Genomic DNA, 19,999 nt, shown 5'->3' with positions numbered 1-19,999 from the left:
GAAAGCTAAAAACATGAAGGGGAATCTGTGTGTGTGCATGCACATGTGTGTGTGCACGTGTGTGCGTGCACGTGTGTGTGTGTGTGTGTGTGTGTGTATGACACACATACACATTGACCAGAGCCCCTTACAGCTAGGGTGCTAAATGGGATCTCAGTTGTATCATGCATATGCACCATCCTGGACTTAGAGCTGTAACTGAATGACATAGGAGCCACATATGGCCCAATGACATGGTCAGCTATCCATAATGGGAGAGGTTTCTGTTTTTGTGAAGCAACCATAGCAGAGTGCCTAGAATTCTGTCTCTGTCATACATGTCAATTAGCAGGCAAGCAGCAGGCAAGGTCTGTTTCAACTATAACAGACCTGCAGCATGAGTGGCTTCCCATGACCATATTGCATACAAACTTGCTTTTCTGGCCCCCGTAGAGTGTTTGTAAGCCATGTAATATATTTTATTAAAGATGTCTCATTTTTATAAAATAGCTAGAGTGAATTCTGGTGCAGGCAAGTAGGAACCTTGATTAGTAGAGTACTTGAAACCAAAATGGGTTGTAAGTAAAGGGCCCTGACCAAAAACGGGGATCTGGGATGGGTTATCTGACCTAGGTGGATCTGAAGACGGTGAGCATCCAACTGACGTTAGAAGATGAAATACTGGTATTCTATGGTACATGATGGTGAAACAGTTGCTGAGTTATCACCCATGGTCACATGAATTGAAATGCCTTTGATATAAATGTGTCAGTGAAACAAGGAGATGCTTTTAGGGACTCAGAGGACACCTTTCCCCACAGCACTGAGAAACATATTGATGAGGAGGGCACCTACCTTTGAAGTGTTCTAAAGTGACTGAGTGGTAGAAGCTGCGGATGAGTTTAGAGGTCCTTCTGTTGACATGGTCACCCTCATTTCAGTGAGGATGATGGGATCCTGGAGTCACAGGCCAAGTAGAAGCACTTAACCTCCTGGGTCAAGGTGCACACTGATTTGACACACACGGTTGGTTCAACCTACAGCAACCTTTGAAGGTGGCTAATTGATCAACAGATCCTTTGGATCTTGAAATAGCTGAGCATCCTCTAAAGCTGCATTTGATCATTGTAAAAATAAATGAAATATAAATAAATACTCATTTATAATAAAAATGTAAGAACATAAAATATAACTAAAACTCTAGATCTGGTGACTTGAGCCATCTTCATGGCAAACGATGGTCCCTTAACCAATTCCCACACCTGAGCCAGAACATCACGAGCAAACGGACTACTGAGGAAAGACCCTACAATGAAGCCACAAGTAGCTACAGTAAATCTTCTTCCTGGGCTTAGGCAAAGGGACCTCCAGCCATTTACCAGTGTTACTGCGCACTTGCTTTAAAGACACTTGCTCTAAGGCAGAGCTCAACAGTTTTTCCTGAAAATATTTTTCCTAAATATTTGAGGCGTTACAGGCCTTTCAAGTCTGTGATGGAACTATTCAAATCTGCCATTGTTGACCGAAAGCTGCCGCTGCCATAGACACAGCATGGCTCTGTTCCAATGAACCTTTACCTGTGGACATGGACATGTCAACTTCAAATATTTTTCATGTCTCAGGAAACATTATTTTTCTTTTGATTTTGGTTGAAAACCATTCAAATACTTAAATGCCATTCTTAGCTTGCAGGCCATACGAAAACAGGCTGTTTGCCAATCCCTGCCCTGAGCTAATGGAATCACTAGCTTCCTAAAATAGCACTGAGAAGAAAGTCAGCAGAATGAGGTGGCAGCCATCCCTATCAGCCTAAAAGCTGATGCTTTTTAACATAGTGGTTTTCAGCCTTGGTTGCACACTGCAGTCACATGAAGAGTTTAAGAACTGTGGTTGTCTAGTTTTGACCGCAAATTCTGCTTTAATTGTTGGGGGTATAGCCTGGTGTTGGTGAGTTTTTTCAGTCTCCTTAAGTTGCTCTAGTGTAGAGCAACAAGGTTGAGAACTACTTGAACAATTTTACTGATGAGAGTGCAAGTATTTTGCAATATTTCATTTTAAAATGTTATAATTGTGATTTGGGGATAATAATATTCCAATAACAAATACATATAGTAATCTAAGAACAATAAATATATAGCTATGCTAGAAAGTATGAAATAAGGATTCCCATGTGAGAAAGGGAGAATTTCTCCTTTTAAAGAAAGAAGGGAAATTAACAAGACAGCAAACAACAAGTGTTGGAGAGGATGTAGAGAAAGGGGAACCCTCTTACACCGTTGGTGGGAATGCAAGATACAGATGTAGTGAAAAGAAGGGACATCTGTGCCCCAATGTTCATAGCATCAATGGCCACAGTTGCCAAACTGTGGAAAGAGCCAAGGGGCCCTTCAACAGACAAATGGATAGAGAAGATATGGTCCATATACACTATGGAATATTATGCCTCCATCAGAAAGGATGAAAACCCAACTTTTGTATCCACATGGATGGGACTGGAGGAGATTATGCTGAGTGAAATAAGTCAAGCAGAGACAGTGAATTATCATATGGTTTCACTTACTTGTGGAGCATAAGGCGTAACACGGAGGACATGGGGAGATGGAGAGAAGTGAATTGGGTGAAATAGGAGTGGGGAGATGAACCATGAGAGACTGAGAAACAAACTGAGGGTTTTGGAGGGGAGTGGGATGAGGGCTTGGGTGAGCCTGGTGGTGGGTGATAAGGAGGGCACATACTGCATGGAACACTGGGCGTGGTGCATAAACAATGAATCTTGGAACACCGAAAACACAAAATAAAATTTAAGAAAGAAAGGAAGGAAGGAAGGAAGGAAGGAAGGAAGGAAGGAAGGAAGGAAGGAAGAAGGGAAAGGAAATGGGAAAACACAGTGATAAAGCAGGGGCCACCAGCGGAGGATCAAAGAAGAAGCAAAACTGTTGGCAAGGCCAGAACAAAGTACAGATTAAAGCCAAGCACCTTTGAGCCCTGGGCTGACTCAGCAGGGAAGCCTCCTCTGCATGGGATAGTCCCAACTCAGGGTAAGCATGGAAGGGACAGCACAAACAAAAATTCAAGTGATTTGCACTGAGGGAATAAAACAAAATAGAAAAGGGTGAAAAAGACTGTAAGATAATATTTCCTCAGAGTGATAAAAGAGTGACAAAGGATGAAATGATATCATTATATAAGAACAGAAGACTGACCAAGAAGATGGTGATTGAACACAAGGAACTGCTTTCACTTCCTCCTGTAACTTCCTTAAAACAACCTTAAAGCTAAACAAATTGATCAATGGGATACTGCTTAGCAATGGAAAGTCAGGGGCATGGATGGATCTTTAAAAAATGCTGAGTTTAAAAAGCCAGGCACAGAGGAGTACAGGATGTGTGATTCCATTTGTATGAAATTCTAGGACAGGAAAAACTAATATAGAGAGACTGAGAGCAGATCAAGGTTTGCATGCAGCCGGAGGATGAAGAGGAGATTAGCTGGGAACCATATGGGGTGTGGTCTATGTTCCATATCTTGATAAGGTGGCAGTTAGACCTAATCTCCGATTATTACATATAAGGAGCTGGGATCAGGAGAAGCTGGGTGAATTGTCTAAGGTGATACCGCTTATTAATCAGTGAGAAGATACATCTGCTTATAAACAATCGATTACTCCTATTGTGTTGCATAATGGGTCAGTAAGAATAGTGCTTCCCACCGCTCCCCCACCCCCAGCACCTGAAAAGACCGTGACCCAGGCACAAACATCCTTTTATGCACATAAAACATCAACATGAAAGCATCACTTTTGGGTGTTCCAACCACCCATTTATAAATACGGTTGACATTCTCACATGTTCTTTTACCCTGACTTCTTTATGTTTACATTTGCGCATAAAAAAACATAAACATTTGTTAATATCTTCTTCTGAGGAACCATAGGGTAATATACAGTTTTATATCCTGACTTTTCCTCTTTTCAGATTGTATCATGTGCTGCAAAGAATAGTCCTCTTTGCTTTTTGTAACCTACCACTCAAGCCTGAACTGTTTCTTTTTTTTTTTTTTTTTGTTAAGATCTTATTTATTTATCTGACAGAGAGATCACAAGTAGGCAGAGGCAGGCAGAGAGAGAGAGGGGGAAGCAGGCTCCCCGCCCAGCAGAGAGCCTGAGGTGGGGCTCGATCCCAGGACCCCGGGATTATGAACAGAGCCGAAGGCAGAGGCTTAACCCACTGAGCCACCCAGGTGCCCCAAGCCTGAACCGTTTCTTGACCAATAATGGTTCTCTTGCCCAAATTGTGGAAATGGGAACTTAAGCCCCCTACCTAGTCCTTCCAGATGCCTGTTTCAGTCTGTGATCTTTTAATTTTGGTTCCCTGAAACAGTATATCAGGTTATTTCCCACCCGTGCTGCCCTGTTTAACCATTGCCACTTTATAAAATATGTGAATAGCTGACACTGCAACTTGCCTCCATTCACCCATCTGTTTTCCTTTGTGTAATAACAAATGCAGTTAACACACATTCATCTCTTACTAAGCCCCAGCCATTGTACTAAGTTCCGGACCTAGTAATGACTAGCTTATTTGTGGTGCTTGTTGGGTCCCAGGCATTTCTCCAGGGGCTTTGCCTGTATTGCCAGAATTAGCTCAGTTCTCACAATTTTCTCATGAGGTCGAAACTATCACTACCCTCAATTTAAGGGAAAAAATAAGGTGAGAAAAAAAAATGAGAAACAAACTGAGGGTTTTGGAGGGAAGGGGAGCAGGAGGTTGGGTGAGCCTGGTGGTCGGTATTATGGAGGGCACGTATTGCATGGAGCACTGGGTGTGGTGCATAAACAATGAATTCTAGAACACTGAAAAGAAATTTTAAAAATAAATAAATAAAAATTTAAAAAAAAAAAAAAAGGTGAGTCACCATGAAGTCAAAGTTACTTGCCCTGGACCACAGACATTAGCCCCAGGATTCAAAACCTGGTTGATCTGACCTCTAATCCGATGCCCTTAACCAATAATGTGTGACTCCGTGTTAGGGCTGAAATGAGTACTGGGACTCAAAGTCCAGTGGCCAATGACGGATGTGGTATCTGGGACCAGCATGACCTGAGCTCCAGCCCTCTGTCCAAGAGACCCATTTGTTGCACACTGTTGCCCTGTGCCATCTCTCCTTTCTCAGACTGTGTGGGAACTGTTTCCCTGGCGCTCAACATGAAGACAAAGTAACAGAGACAGACAAGATATGTGTGGAAAGAAAGGAAGGTTTCCAGTGGGGTGTGTATCACCAGGATGCATCCAGTTCCTCAGAGGCTTTTTCTACTTGTGTTGCATTCTCTTCCCAATGATCACCCTCACCTTTCTGGCCCAGACGTCCATCCCTTGGCCTTTTTACTCCGTATGTCACATACCTATGCCCCCTTCTTTCCCATCCTTGATTTGAGGGACAACCATTTCTACCCCTCTTCTGTCAATATCAGCCACTCCCAGATCCCATTGTCTTTCTGTGTCAAAGAGCCTGTAAAGAAGAATGAAATCATGCCATTTACAACGACTTGGATGGAGCTAGAGAGTATAAGCTAAGCAAAGTAAGTCAGTCAGAGAAGACTAATACCATATGATTTCACTTATACGTGGAATTTAGAAAACAAAAGAAATAAGGAAAGGTTAAAAAAATGAGAGGAAGAGGCACAGAGAGAGTGAAAGGAGAGAAAGGAGAGAGAGAGAAACAGAGCCTTAACTATAGGGAAAAACCTGGTGGTTACCAGAGGGGAGGTGGGGAGGTGGGGGATGGGTGAATTAGGTGATGGGGATTAAGGAGTGCACTTGCTGTGATGAACACAGGGTGATGTATGGAACTGTGGAATTACCATATTGTACACCTGAAACTAATATAACACTGTATGTTAACTATACTGGAATTAAAACTAAAACATTCAGAAAAGCACAAACTTCCAGTCCTAAGAGAAATAAGTATTAGGGGTGTGATGTACAACATGATGAGCATAGTTAATACTGCGTCATGGTGTATTTGAAAGGTGTTAAGAGAGTAAATCCTAAGGGTTCACATCACAAGGAAAAAATCTTTTACGTCTTTTTCACTTGCGTCACTTTTTTTGGGAAAGATTTTATCTGTTTATTTATTTATTTATTTGACGAGAGAGAGAGAGAGAGACAGAGAGAAACAGCAAGAGAAGGAACACAAGCAAGGGGAGTGGGAGAGGGAGAAGCAGGCTTCCTGCGGAGCAGGGAGACCGATGTGGGGCTCGATCCCAGGATCCTGGGATCATGACCTGAGCCGAGCGAAGGCAGGAGCTTAATGACTGAGCCTCCTGGGTGCCCCCATTTACTTTACTTTTTTATCTGTATGAGATGATGGATGTTAAGTAATTGTGGTAATTATTTATGTAAGTAGGATCATTATGCTGTGGTCCTTAAACATACACAGTGGGAGATGTCAATTATACCTCAACAAAGATGGGGTTAAAAGGGGGGGAAAAGAGCCTGTAATCCACAGCCATATAATTATAGGTATATATTTCGGCAGAAAATATTTTGTATGATAAATTTTAAAAGTGAAATGTCTGGGTCAAAGCGTAAGCATGACTTCTGAATGGTTAAACATACTCTAGGAAATTAGACTCTCCTACACTGTTAGTGGAGAAGTATATTGGTGTAAATATGCTTAGGAAATTGTCTCTTATAATTTAAAATATTTATGTGCTTCTTCTGGGAAGCTACAGAGCACAGACACAAATCTTGGAACTGCCCTAAATCCCAAGCCATGCTCCACTGGGTAATTTGGCCTCCACCATTAGCAATACCTTGTGTGGAGAATTCTAATACTTTAAATTTGAAAATCAATCCAAATATTAAAAGGCTAAGATGTAAAATAAAATAAAATAAAATAAAATAAAATAAAATAAAGGGTGTATTAAAAACAAGAAGCAAACATTGGGTATATATGGTATATGTTACATGAAAAGAAAATGTACATTTGTGTCCAGTTTTGTGTGGCAATGCACCTTCCAGCATGATTTGAAATACATGTATCTGTAGTCTAATTGTGCAAATGTAAAACATAAACTATTAGCACATGCTCCTGCGCACGCACGCGCGCATGCACACACACAGACACACACACACATGCTCATGCACACACTCTTGCTTTGCTCTGAGACAAGTACGATACTGGCTGTCACAAAGCTGAGCACCCACAGACATGTGTGTAGGCCCAGAACATTCTTCTTACACATACCAGGCACCCAGGAAGCTATATCTGCTAGATTTAAGGAAAGCCTCTCCTTACTTCTGTGACCCGTTTGCAAAAGCCTCTCTTCCTCTGGTCAGAAAAGCAGTAGTTTTAGCATTAATCAGGAGGGGGTAACTCACTCTATTTCTAACTGTACACTAGTGAAAAATACTATTTTTGCAAAGGACAAAATTCAACACATGGTAGTTTTACAAGCAGTTTATGAAACGGTTCTGCAGCCCCCACCCCCACCCCCCGGAATAAATAGATGTGGGTAGAAATGGTTGAGATGTATGGATTCTCAAAAGTGGCTTTGTTGATCCCAAATCTACAACATTCAGTTAATGAATACTAATTAGGCCCCAGTATATGCCAGACACTGCCACCTCAAAGTGACTCCTAATCGGCAAATGCTGTGATCCAAACAGATTTCTTCATCTAGTTCAAGACCGATATCTCCACTTGGTCCAAGGTACCTGGACCCACCCAAACAAGAGTGACTAACACCTGCTCACAAAATGTCATCCCTTGTCTGCTCACAGAAATCTGTCCTTGAGATCTGAAAGTCCACCATTAAAGGAGAACCAGCACACTAGCTGGAGGAACACTTAGGATGTGGAGGCAGACCAAAAGGTGAGGACACAATTTCTGTTCCACCACTGTCTTAGCTGAGGAATCCTGGGAAATGTACCTAAACCCTGTGAGCCTAATAGTCATGATCTGAAAAGGGACTGTGGACACAATCATTTTTGGACTTCTGTGAGGAGGTCAAAAAACTCTAGTGAGTCTGCCCAACACTGAGCAAATGCTGGTTGCTGCTGGGCAAGTGTTGGTTTACTTCTCACCCTGTTCTTTCCCTACCATAGCAGGGATGCCACTTCCATGTACTCAATGGCATAGCAATGATGTAGGCAGAATTCCAAACCGACACAGGAAGTAAGTACCATGTGAACACACATGATGTCATAAAGGATACTCACAACCGTTTCTTCACGGGAGGATCAGTTAATACTGTGGTAGAGACGGAGGGGGATCCCAGGCAGCCTGGGGAAGAGGCACCAGCTGATTTCCGATGCTCCTGGCTTTGATTTTGTCAGAACGACGGTGAGACGGGGACCGTGCTGAGATGCAACCCTTCAGTAAGTGGACATGCATGCGCACACACGTGTGTGTGTGCGTGGTCTCTCTGGCTTTTTAATCACATGCCCACTCTCCCGTGAGGTTCCCAAAACAAGGCTATGCTTGAGATTGCTCCTGTCTGATTCACCTTGATGAGGGAGGCCTCTGGCCTGGCTTGTTTAGGCACCCAACTTAGCTGGTCAGTCTGAGGACTGCTGTAGCTGTTCGTTGGCTCACTTTTAACACTTTCCCCTTGACAACGTTATTTCTGAAGTAATGTCAGTTCTCAAAGATGACTCTGACACCCCCATATGCCATATGCTGACCACGAGCCGTTATTTCCTCCTTTCAATGTATGAGTTTTTCCTTTAATATTCATCAAGCTAGATCATCAAACAAACTTCAACAAATTTTAAAAGAATTGAAATCACACAGAGCACATTCTCTGACCATGATGGACCCATGTTAGAAATCAATAATAGAATGAGAAAGGAAGAATCCCTACACACTTGGAAATGGTAGTTGACGTATTATCCCAGTTTGTCATTCAGATCCTTGTTATAGAGGAGTTGAGGTTAGGAAGAGTTGTCCCCTCAGCTGAAAGGCATTTCAGGGTGGGCAAAAAGAAAACTCACTCTGGATATTTCAAACTGAATATTGTTGACAACAAGGCTGGAGGGAGGGGGACAGCTTAGGAGGCTGTTACATCAGTCCCACCTGACATTAAAAGTTGAAGTACACCAGCATAGGAAGTACAGCTTGCTGATTGTTAGTGGGATCAGTTTGGTGGCTGATTGAATTTGGGAAGCATGAGAGAGATTGCCACCCTCGTATTGGTGTGGCTTTTAGACAGGCCTGAGAGAAGGTACAATTCAGATGTCTTCCTAGTGTATGGCTGGTTTCCAGTTTAACCCATGGATGCACAGATCTCTGTTTTTTGTTTGTTTGTTTGTTTGTTTTGTTTTTGTTTTTGTTTTTTAAATAAATCCTGCTTTATTCTTTAAAAGGTTCAATAAAGTTTCCTCCTCCTCCTCTTCCTCCCCCAAGATCCTCCCTGATGGTGCCATCTGTCAAATAAAGCTCTCCTATCTGGACAAGCAGAGGAGTTTCCTTTCTGTGGTTTGGGGGATTGGACCCTTAGGGCAGGTTAACACTTTGCTTGCCCTACCATGGTGTTAGCCTAAGATGGGTACATGGTAAGTGGACCACTGATGTGTCTTCAAACTTGTATTTTTGTTCCCCTTTTGAGAATACGATGATGGTGATAGCTCACCTCAAGGAAGAAAGAACGTTTGGAGTTCTCTCCGAGGTAATTTTGGCAGGAGGAACCCTCGTTATGAACGTGGTGGATATGAGCCTCAGCCTTCACACCTCCAGGAGGATGATGGAAGTGTGCTGATGAGAGATGCCCGGGAGGACCCCCAAATAAGACAGTAAGTGACGGGGCAGACTGGCTTGCATGTAACAGCCCCTGGGACTATGCGACTCTTTCACTCTCCCTGGTCTTCTTTTTCTTCTTTCACTGGAAGACTGAAAGAAGGCCAGAAGTGGAATAATGGTTAAGAGATCCTAATTGTAGTCCTGGTGACAGAGAGGTGAGGGTGTATAGAAGAAGACTTTCTTAGCATTTATGGCCCTACCTCTGTCTTTCCTCTTCCCTTCCACAGCACTCCCTATAGCACCCGGCGTGACAAGAGGAGAGTGAAATGGCAAAATGAAGGCCATATCCATATTACTATGTGGAGAGATAGAAAAACTCCAAGGAGAGGAATGGGGGAGAACACACAAGACGGAAACCCAGGGAGCTGGTTCAAGATCACCGTGAGTGTCTTGGCAAGGTCTGCATTAGGTAGACTATCCTGGAACCTTATAAAAAAGGAAGAGCACATTAAACAACCTTACGTCAATTATTTGGAGGAGATTTCTCTTCTCCATTGGAGGGTCTAGGAGATCCATATTTGGCACGAAAATAAGAAAGAATGCCAGTGGTCCCTTCTTTCAAAGTCCTATGCAGCTCAATATAGAAGGTCAGATAAGAATGCTGTTGGGTCTGTTAATTCTATGTTGTCTCTCCTCACTCCCATCCCTTCTTCTCACCTTTAGATTCCCTATGGGAGAAAGTATGACAAGACATGGCTAATGAATTCAATCCAGAGCCATTGCAGTGTCCCCTTCACTCCAGTGGATGTAAGAGAGGATGGTGAAGCCAGATGAGTGGGCACAGGGAAGTGTGGGTGGGGGAAGCCAACTGAGCCAGAAGACTCTATCCTCCAAAATTATTGTTGCCCCCCACCTCCTGCAGTTTCACTACGTGAAAAACCAGGCTCGGTTCTTTGTCCAGGGTGTTGGCACTGCCTCTGCACTGAAGGGTGTCAGCTACAAGATTTATGATGAGGAGAACCGAAAGGTATGTGTTGAGGGCACTACCTCTCCCTAGTCCTGGGGCAGGAAGACAGGGCAGGGGCTGGTTATCTTCTCTGGAATGAAAGTTCTTGGTGTTTACCCCACCTCTCCTTCCTGCAGATAACTATCTTTGTCAATCCCTCCTCTGTACCCTACTCTGTGAGGTATAAGTTGGAGCCAGAAGAAATGGAGCAGCTAAAGGTAATGCAGACTCAAGGCCCATTGCGTGCCCACACCCAGACCCACCCCTTCTTCCTCGAGCCCCTGATTTCCTTATCCCCACCAGAGCCTCCCAGTGGCTCTCTGCGTCTCTCTCTGCAGCTGACCATGAACAAACGCTATGACATCTCCCAGCAAGCTCTTGACCTCCAGAGTCTCCGCTTTGACCCAGGTACACTTGACAGCAGTAATTCTTGGGTAGGTGAGGGCACAGGGATCTATCTGGGAGGGAGACTGAGGGATGGCGATGTGGGGAGGGTTTGGGCTGGTCCTGGACTGCTCTCAGCCTTCTGATTGCCTCCTCTCGGCTTCCTGAAGACTTGGTGGGCCATGATATAGATATAATCCTGAACCGAAGAAACTGCATGACTGCCACCCTGCAGATCATAGAAGAAAATTACCCCGAGGTGAGAGCTTAGGCCCAGTGCTGTTATTAATGGTAGGGGGTGGAACACATGGGGTGGAGGACAGAGTTGTCTCTGAGGCCCTAGATAGTAACTGTCACTCTAACTCTTCTTCACCAACAGCTGTTGTCCTTGAACTTGAGCAACAACAAACTGTATGGGCTGGATGGCCTGTCTGACATCATAGAGATGGTCCCCACAGTCAAGATCCTGAACCTCTCCAAAAATGAAGTGAGAAGAGGGAGCCTGATCAAATTTGGGGTTGACAGTGGGTGGGTAGTGCTCATCAGAGTGGTGGCAGGAGGCAGGAGAAGGTACCTCTGTGGAAAGGTGGGGGCTGGGGGTGCCGGGGCCTGTGTGTGTCCCTTTCCCTGGGACTCCTTTCCTGTTTCTTCCCCGTCCTTCTCAGCTGAACGTGGTGTGGGAGTTAAACAAGATGAAAGGGCTAGAGCTTGAAGAGCTTTGGCTAGAAGGGAACCCCCTGTGTGACACTTTTCCAGACCAGCCCACCTACATAAGGTCAGTGTGAATCCCTGTCACCCTTCCTGGGGACCTTTGGGCCTGGAAACCTGAACTGTCCCTGAGAATGCAGGTATGCAGGAAGCTGCAGCCCTGGTCCTCGGGAATGACTGTAGGCCCCACCTTCTCCTCTCTCCCTGTCCCTCATCTGTAAGGAGTTTCCTTCCTCTGACCTGTTCACCTGTTCTCCTGGTCTGGGGTCTCTTTCCACCTCTCTGCATTCAGTGTTCTTTAGCATGCCCTCCAAGAGTGTGCTCCAGGAAGCAGGGCCCCTCCTCTTCCCCAGGACCAGGAGTGACCAGCCTTGAGCCAGATGCTGGTGCCCTGGACTGAGAAGGGTCCTCTGTCCTGGGGCCTCATGCTGAGACAGGCTTTCCTACTCCCTGCTAAGATGAAACTTCCCTCCCTTGTTCTGAGAGGGGACCTGCTCTCAGAAGCACTTTCCTCTTCCCTTCCCTCCACACATCACATCATCACAATTGGTCCTTTAGAAAAGCCCTGGGTAGCCCAGCATAGGTACATTTCCTCAGGCCAGGAACCAAAAGTGACAGGCACCGGTGCACAGGGGCCATCAGGAGGGAAGGCGGTGATCAAAAGAGGGGGCCACAGACCCCCAGCTCCATGCTGATCTGGGGCTTGACCCTCTACTCCCTCCAGGAAAGGTCTCCTGCCCCCGTGGCTGCCTCATTTCCCATGCCTGGCTCAGGCTAAGCTCACACAGGTGACAAAGTTTCAGCCAGCATGCAATGGGCCCCCAGCCCAACCAATACCTGCAGGTTTTCCATTCCTACCTTGGGTGCCAGGGCCAGCCAAGGCAGATGCAGGAAAGGACTGCAGCCAGGGAGCCATTGCGCCCTTCTTCTCTCTTCCTCCTGATCCCCACCACTGTGGTAGGGCCTCTTTCCCTTCCCTTTGTTTTGCATTCTCTTCCTCCTTTGTCTCTGGTTCCCCTATGTCTCTCCCACCTCTCCCTTTCTACCTTTACTCCCTCTTCTGTCTTCATCCCCCTCCTTCTCCCTCCCTGCCTCCTGGGCCTTGCCTCACTCAACCTCCCTGCCCCAACATTCTGGGCCATCCCTGGGGTGGGAGGGTATCATGGTCCTGCAGAATGCTGCACCCCTCGTGATACAGCAGGGCGCTGGGCTCCCACTCCATTCCCTCTTCTCTCTAGAGTCTTCAGTGGGGATTTGGAGGAAGAAAGGGAAGCAGGGAGGGGAAGGCAGCCCTGGAGCCTGGGCTCCACATGTTGCTTCTTGTGGCACTGAAGAAGGGAGTCAGGGCAGTCTAGGTGGAAGCTACCCAGTGGAAAGGAGGGGTGGGGGAAGGGAGGGAAAGGGTAGGAGGGAGGCTTGGCAGCCCTGACCTATCAGTCACTTCTTCCTATTTTGGATTTTGGACAGTGCCATCAAGGACTGTTTTCCTAAGTTGTTACGCCTGGTAAGTGACTACACTCATCATTGTCTCTTACTAACATTGATCGCCACCACACCTGCTCTCAAGCTCTTTGGGTCTTCTCTAGATTACATGTTTGTGTCAGACCCTTTTCTATTATAGGGTACCAGGACTCCTGAAAATGACATGAATATGCTCTCTGGAAAAATGTGTGCGTGCGCGCGCGCGCACACCCCCCCCCCCCAGAAAAATAGTTGCATATAATAGTAAATACTTTCCAGACGTCATGTTGAAGACACACACTCTAATCTTGTCCATGTAATTTCCAGTGCGCTTTCATACCTAACCTCTGACCCTCACCCTCTCTTGGGCTCACCTTTTCCCCTGATCATCCAGGGCACCTCCCTGGTCTCCCCTGCTGACTTCTTCTTCCCTTCTCCAGGATGGCCAGGAGTTATCACCACCAGTTATCACTGATACTGACACACCCTGCTTGTTAAAGCCCTGCAAGGTGAGGGAAAATTGATCAAACAACATTTGGGCTATTACAAGGGAGGTTTTATCAGCCACATAGTCTCAAATGTATTTTGATTCCAGGAAAGCTACAAAGGATCTGATGCCCTGAAGAGTCTAGTCCTGCAGTTCCTGCAGCAGTAAGTACTCCTGGGAATCTGGAGAAGGAGATGGCTAGGACGGGTGAGGCCACCCAAGCTCAGAACTGCTGACTGGGTCTGGAAATCTCATTTGGGGTCCAGACCACAGAAATAGACTGTCCTCATTACTCTCCCACAGGTACTATTTCATCTACGATTCTGGAGACCGTCAGGGTCTTCTCCATGCCTACCATGATGAGGCCTGCTTCTCCCTGGCCATTCCCTTCAGCCCTGAGGACTCAGCCCCGTGAGTAGCAAAGCTCAGACTGTTCCTGGGCCCTGTGGCTCCCCAGCAGACACAGGGCAGCTCCTGGAATCAGCCACACTGGCCAGACCACCACCTTCTGTTCTTCTTTCTCTGCTAGAGCCAGCTTGTGCGAGTACTTCAAGGAAAGCAGGAATATGAAGAAGCCCAAGGACCCCTGTGCGTGTGTGATGGGGAAGACTGGGCATGGAAAGGGGATGTGCAGGGTAATTATAGGTCCCAGGGTGTGGCGACCCCCAATCTTTGCTTACTTCTCCTCCCCCACTTAGCCCTGTGTGTTCAGCCACTGAAACATACAAAATGTGACATCGTGGGCTCCCTCTGTGTGCTGCCCAAAACACAGCACGATCTCAGCTCCTTCTTGGTGGACATGTGGTTCCAGACGGTGAGCACCTTCGTCCTCCCAAGGGCAGCCCCAGAAAGCCATGGGTGGGTAGGAAGTATAGGTGACTTAGCACCTGGGCTCTTCCCTTTCAGGAGAAGATGCTCTGCTTCTCTGTTAACGGGGTGTTCAAGGAGGGTGAGTGTGCACAGAGCCCCTCCCCAAATGCCCCACTGCTCCCTCCCCGCTGGCTGGGCTCCCTCTCAGAACTGTCCCAGCTTCCCTGATCCCTTTCCTTCTCTTCCTACTCCTGCTGTGTTCTCCTGCCTCCACTCTGTCCCCAAACCATCCTGGTCCGAACTGGCTCTATGCCGGTCTGCCCCACACAGCTTGAGCATTAGGAACACAGTCTGTGGAGTTTCATGGCTGTCATTCCAGATCCTTATTCTGAGAGCTACTTGGGGTGGCTACCTAACCTCTAAGTTTCCTCGTTTGCAAAATGGGGCTAACAATAACCACCTCTCAGATAAATCAAATGAACTTGTGGAGTGGTTGTCACAGCACCTGCCACCTGGTAGAGGCCCTGTCACTGGGAGTAGACTGTCCCTACTGTTGCCATCCCCATGCCAGACACCCTGACTCCCAGTGAACAATTGTCCCCTTCAGCATGAGTACCAAAGCAGACCCTGACTGAGGAACACCGTGTGGGCATGTGACGTATGTGTGACTCTAAGAGGGTATTGTTGTTTGTTGTTGAAGTGGAGGGAAAGTCTCAGGGTTCTGTTCGCGCTTTCACCCGGACTTTCATCGCCATCCCTGCTGGCAATTCCAGGTGAGTGCTACATTGTAGGTGGGAATGTTCATCCCAGCCTGGGCTCAGGGGTGTGGGAGCGTGGTGGTGAAGACATCTTAGCTTTCTCAGTATTGTGGAAAGCCAACAGGTAGATACAAGGAGCCGTCTGATCTGGTGGTTAAGAGTATGGGCTCTGGAGTTAGAGCACTGGGTTCTCTTCTTGACCTGAGCACTCACTGGGTGTGTGTGAGATCTTGGTTAAGTCACGTGACCTCTCTGTGATGCATTGTCTTCCTTGGAAAATGGGGATTAGACTGCCCATTCCCTTGGGCTATTGTAAGGGATAAATGTGGGTATAAAATCAACCCTGGGTTGCAGGTTAAGTACACATCTAGTGAGTTTGGTAGATAGTCCCTGCAAAGGTGGGCTCTGTGGAGGGGTGGAAGCACTAGCCAAGGACTCTGGGGTGGGGGGAAGGCACAGAAGGGGTATGGAAGGAATCTGGTTGGTGAGGGGCAGTGGGAGCAGGATCATTGTTGGGGATGTGGAGTTGTACATTCGTCCACTTGTCTGAGGGCCCATTTTCCCTTCAGTCTGTGCATCGTGAATGATGAGCTGTTTGTGAGAGATGCCACCCCCAGTGAGACTCAGAATGCGTTCTCCAACCAAGAGCCTACACTGACCTCCAGCTCCATGCCCACCCTCTCCCAGGAGCAGCAGGAAATGGTGTATGCTTTCTCCACTCAGTCTGGGATGAAACTCGAGTGGTCTCAGAAGTGAGTGGTGGGTGTGCATGGGAAGAAGGATGAGTTGGGGCAGTGACTTGGGTGGGGGAGCGTGAATCAAAGACACTGCAGGAAATTTGGAAAAGTAACATTTTGGAATAGTTTGCTTCCAAAAAAGAAAAAGAAAGAAAGAAGAAAGAAAGTAGGCCCATGGAGAAGGTATCATACTATTATATATGTGAAGGATTTAAAAAATAGTATAATGCTCAATGACATTGTCTTATATATAGAAAATCTGAAAGAGTCCACCAAAAAGCCAATAGAGCTAATAAACTCAGCGAGGTTAGGGATAAAAGGCCACTATACAAAACTCATTTGCATTTCTATGTGCTTGCAATGAGCAGTCCAAAAATGAAGTTAAGAAAACAAGTCCATTTACAATAGCATCAAAGTAGTAAAATATTTGGAAACAAATGTAACAAAAGAAGCACAAATCTTATACTCTGAAATCCATAAAATGTTGTTGAAAAAAATTAAATAAATAGAAAGACACCCCATTTCCATGGGTTGGAATATTGCTAAATGGCTTAATATTGTTAAGATGGCAGTAATACCTAGAGCAATCTACAGATTCAATGCAATCCCTGTCAAAATCCTTCTCTGCAAAGATTGACAGGGTTATCCTAAACTTCATACATAAGTGCATCTTGAGAGAAAAGAACAAAGTTAGAGGACCCACACTTCCTAATTTCAAAACTTGCTAAAAAGGTACAGTAATCAGGACTATGTGGTGCTGGCATATGGACAGTGCATGAATAAAGGAGTAGAATTGAGAGTCCACAAATAAACCCTCACGTTTACAGTCAACTGATAGTCGGTGAGAGTGCTGAAAAAAATCTGTTGTAAAAAAAAAATAGTCTTTTCAGCAAATGCTGCTGGGGCAACTGGATATCCACATGCCAGACAATGAATTTTGACCCCAGATTCACATCATGTACACATGTAGACTATAAATGGGTCGAAGATCTAAAGTTTAAGAGCTAAAACTATTAAAAATCTAAGAAGAAAACATAGGTGTCAGTCTTCGTTAATTAGGCAAGTGTTTCTTTTCTTTTTTTTTTTTAAAGATTATTTATTTATTTATTTGACAGAGAGAGAGATCACAAGCAGGCAGAGAGGCAGGCAGGCAGAGAGAGAGGAGGAAGCAGGCTCCCTGCTGAGCAGAGAGCCCGATGTGGGCCTCGATCCCAGGACCCTGAGATCATGACCCGAGCAGAAGGCAGCGGCTTAACCCACTGAGCCACCCAGGCGCCCGGCAAGTGTTTCTTATATATGACACCAAGAGCAAAAGCAACCAAAAAAAACAAAAACAAAAACAAAAAAACAAAAAACAAAAATCAAAACAGATAAATTGGGCTTTACCAAAATTAAAAGCTGTTGTGCACCAATGGACACTATCAAAAGAGTAAAAATCCTGCCAAAGGAGTGGGAGAAAATATTTGCAAATCACATATCTGACAAGAATATGTGAAAAACCCTTGCAGCTCAACAGCAAAAGGATAAAAAACCCAATTTTAAAAAGTGGGAAAGGGGTCTGAATAGATAGTTCTCCAAAGAAGATATACGACAGGCCAACGAGCACATGAAAAACTTCTCAGCACCATTAGTCATTAAGGAAGTGCAGATTAAAACCACAGTGAATCACTACTTCACACCCACTGGGATGGCTTTTAATCAATAAAATGAATGACAACAAGTGCTGGTGCAGATGTGGAGCAATTGGAGTTCTTATGTATTATTGATGAGGATATAAAATGGAGCAGTGGTTGGGAAAAACATTTTGGCAGTTCCCAAAAATGTTAAATATGGAGTTACCCTATGAACCAGTAATTCCATGCCCACGTATCTAATGAAAACATCTGTTCACTCTAAAACTTGTACAGGAAGGTTCATAGCAGCATTATTCATAATAGCCAAAAAAAGTGGAAATAACCCAAATGTCCTTTAGCTGATGAATGGATAAACAAATCTGGTATGTTCACATGGTAGAATATTATTCAGTCATAAAAAAGAATACAGTTCTGTTATATGCCCTGCCATGGATGAACCTTGGAAACATGCTAAGTGAAAGAAGCCAACCTCAAAAGGTCACATATCACATGATTCCATTTATATGAAGGGGCCAGCACAGGCAAATCCCCAGGGACCAAAAGCAGATTAGTGGTTTCCATGGTCTGGGGAAAGGGGAGGAATAGTCATCTCTAATGTTTAAGGAGGAGGTTTTTTGTTGTTTGTTTGTTTGTTTGTTTTAGGCGATAGAACTATTTGGGAATTAGATCATGGTGATGGTTGTGCAGTCTTGTGGCTATACTAAGGAAACACTGAATTGTACGCTTTAAAATGGTATGTGCATGCAAAAATAATAAAATGGTATGCACACTATCTCAATAAAAATGAATGGAAACTTGAACTTTTAAATTTCCCATTTATTTTCTTGAACATCTTTTTTTTTTCATTTATTTATTTTCAGCATAACAGTATCATTATTTTTTCACCACACCCAGTGCTCCATGCAATCCGTGCCCTCTATAATACCCACCACCTGGTACCCCGACCTCCCACCCACCCCCGCCACTTCAAACCCCTCAGATTGTTTTTCAGAGTCCATAGTCTCTCATGATTCACCTCCCCTTCCAATTTACCCCAACCCCCTTCTCTCTAACTCCCCATGTCCTCCATGCTTTTTTTTATGCTCCACAAATAAGTGAAACCATATGATAATTGACTCTCTCTGCTTGACTTATTTCACTCAGCATAATCTCTTCCAGTCCCGTCCATGTTGCTACAAAAGTTGGGTATTGAACATCTTTTTTTTTTTTTTTTTTTATCAATATATAATAAGTTCCCTTTTTCTTTCGGAAAGGTCTATTTTTCTGTTTTGAATTCTAATGGGCATGAATACCAGTGATAGACATTTTCACTAGGTCTTTCCTCATCATTGCACATAGTGATCATTCCGGTACATGCATCCCAGCAAAGAACTGGCACTGATTTAGCATACCACGGTCAGCCTGTCTGTATTGTGGTACTAATGGAGATCACCTGTTCTTCCTCTCCAGGTGCCTTCAGGACAATGAGTGGAACTATACCAGAGCTGGTCAGGTCTTCACTATGCTCAAGGTGAGGTCTGGGAATCATTAAGCGGGCTACCAATGGGCATTTTGGGGCCTTCAGGGAGGCCAAGAAAATGGAGGCTGGGTGGTCTGGGAATGAAACTCCGGATCTGGCTCTTCTGATGTCCCAACTCTTTCCCTCCAGAATGAGGGCAAGATCCCAGAGGAGGCTTTCAAGCAAACCACCTAAAAGAAGCCTTAGATGTCCACGTCATCACTGTTTCTCTTTTCTCCAGCCTAAGGCTATACCCATGACTGGGGATGGAGGCCTGGCTGACCACGAAATCAAAATTACCTTGCAGGCCAGGTAACATAAGCACCTGAAGGATCAGTTCTTCCACGTACTTTCCCCACTCAAGATCGCTGTTTATTTTCATAATAAAGAGTTATGTTGCACGTTGTATGCTGTGTGTCCTGGATCGCTCTTCTCCTGCCCCAACCGTGAACCAGCGAGTCCAGGACTGAAAGGCCCTCCCCTCTTCCCGACATTGTTCACCCTGGCACAGCAGGTACACAGGCTTGACTCCACAGGTAATATGTCGGTAAATTCTGGTGAGAAGGTACACACACTAATTCCAGGGATTGGCCTTTGGAAACAGTGTGACTCAGATGCTCTACCTGGAGGCCTGCAGAAGCAGGCATGTGGCCTGGAACAATAGGGGCTTTGCAAGGGCTGCCTACCAGCTAGTGAGTTCAGTGGAAGGAAGGAAGATGAGGACTCACATGTATTTACTTCTTATTCCTAATCACTTGGATGCATTCAAAGGCATACCATCAATAACTTTATAACT

General features: G+C 45.2%; 1 protein-coding gene across 1 annotated transcript; it reads left to right on the top strand.

Annotated features, from left to right (window-relative positions):
* The first annotated feature begins 8,240 nt into the window (after positions 1 to 8,240).
* On the top strand, positions 8,241 to 19,611 carry LOC309856159 (nuclear RNA export factor 2-like). Its single transcript, XM_082716968.1, has 21 exons — positions 8,241 to 8,360; positions 9,590 to 9,773; positions 10,008 to 10,161; positions 10,444 to 10,527; positions 10,643 to 10,747; positions 10,864 to 10,944; positions 11,065 to 11,134; positions 11,281 to 11,369; positions 11,490 to 11,597; positions 11,776 to 11,885; positions 13,286 to 13,322; positions 13,720 to 13,788; positions 13,875 to 13,930; positions 14,070 to 14,177; positions 14,296 to 14,354; positions 14,465 to 14,580; positions 14,673 to 14,715; positions 15,277 to 15,349; positions 15,904 to 16,086; positions 19,155 to 19,215; positions 19,354 to 19,611. The coding sequence occupies exons 1-21, from the start codon at positions 8,348 to 8,350 to the stop codon at positions 19,396 to 19,398; spliced, it is 1,848 nt and encodes a 615-aa protein (XP_082573094.1). The 5' UTR covers positions 8,241 to 8,347; the 3' UTR covers positions 19,399 to 19,611.
* Positions 19,612 to 19,999: the final 388 nt, after the last annotated feature.

Source organism: Mustela nivalis, assembly GCF_964662115.1.
Source record: "Mustela nivalis genome assembly, chromosome: X".
Classification (NCBI taxonomy): domain Eukaryota; kingdom Metazoa; phylum Chordata; class Mammalia; order Carnivora; family Mustelidae; genus Mustela; species Mustela nivalis.
The sequence above is the reverse complement of the archived record's forward strand: the minus strand, read 5'-3'. Positions and strand labels throughout refer to the sequence as shown.

Bases quoted from the DNA above. Each gene is read 5' to 3' on its own strand.
- LOC309856159 (XM_082716968.1), top strand. The intron at 10,748-10,863 runs GTATGTGTTGAG...TCCTTCCTGCAG, and splicing joins ATGATGAGGAGAACCGAAAG to ATAACTATCTTTGTCAATCC. The intron at 11,886-13,285 runs GTCAGTGTGAAT...GATTTTGGACAG, and splicing joins GACCAGCCCACCTACATAAG to TGCCATCAAGGACTGTTTTC.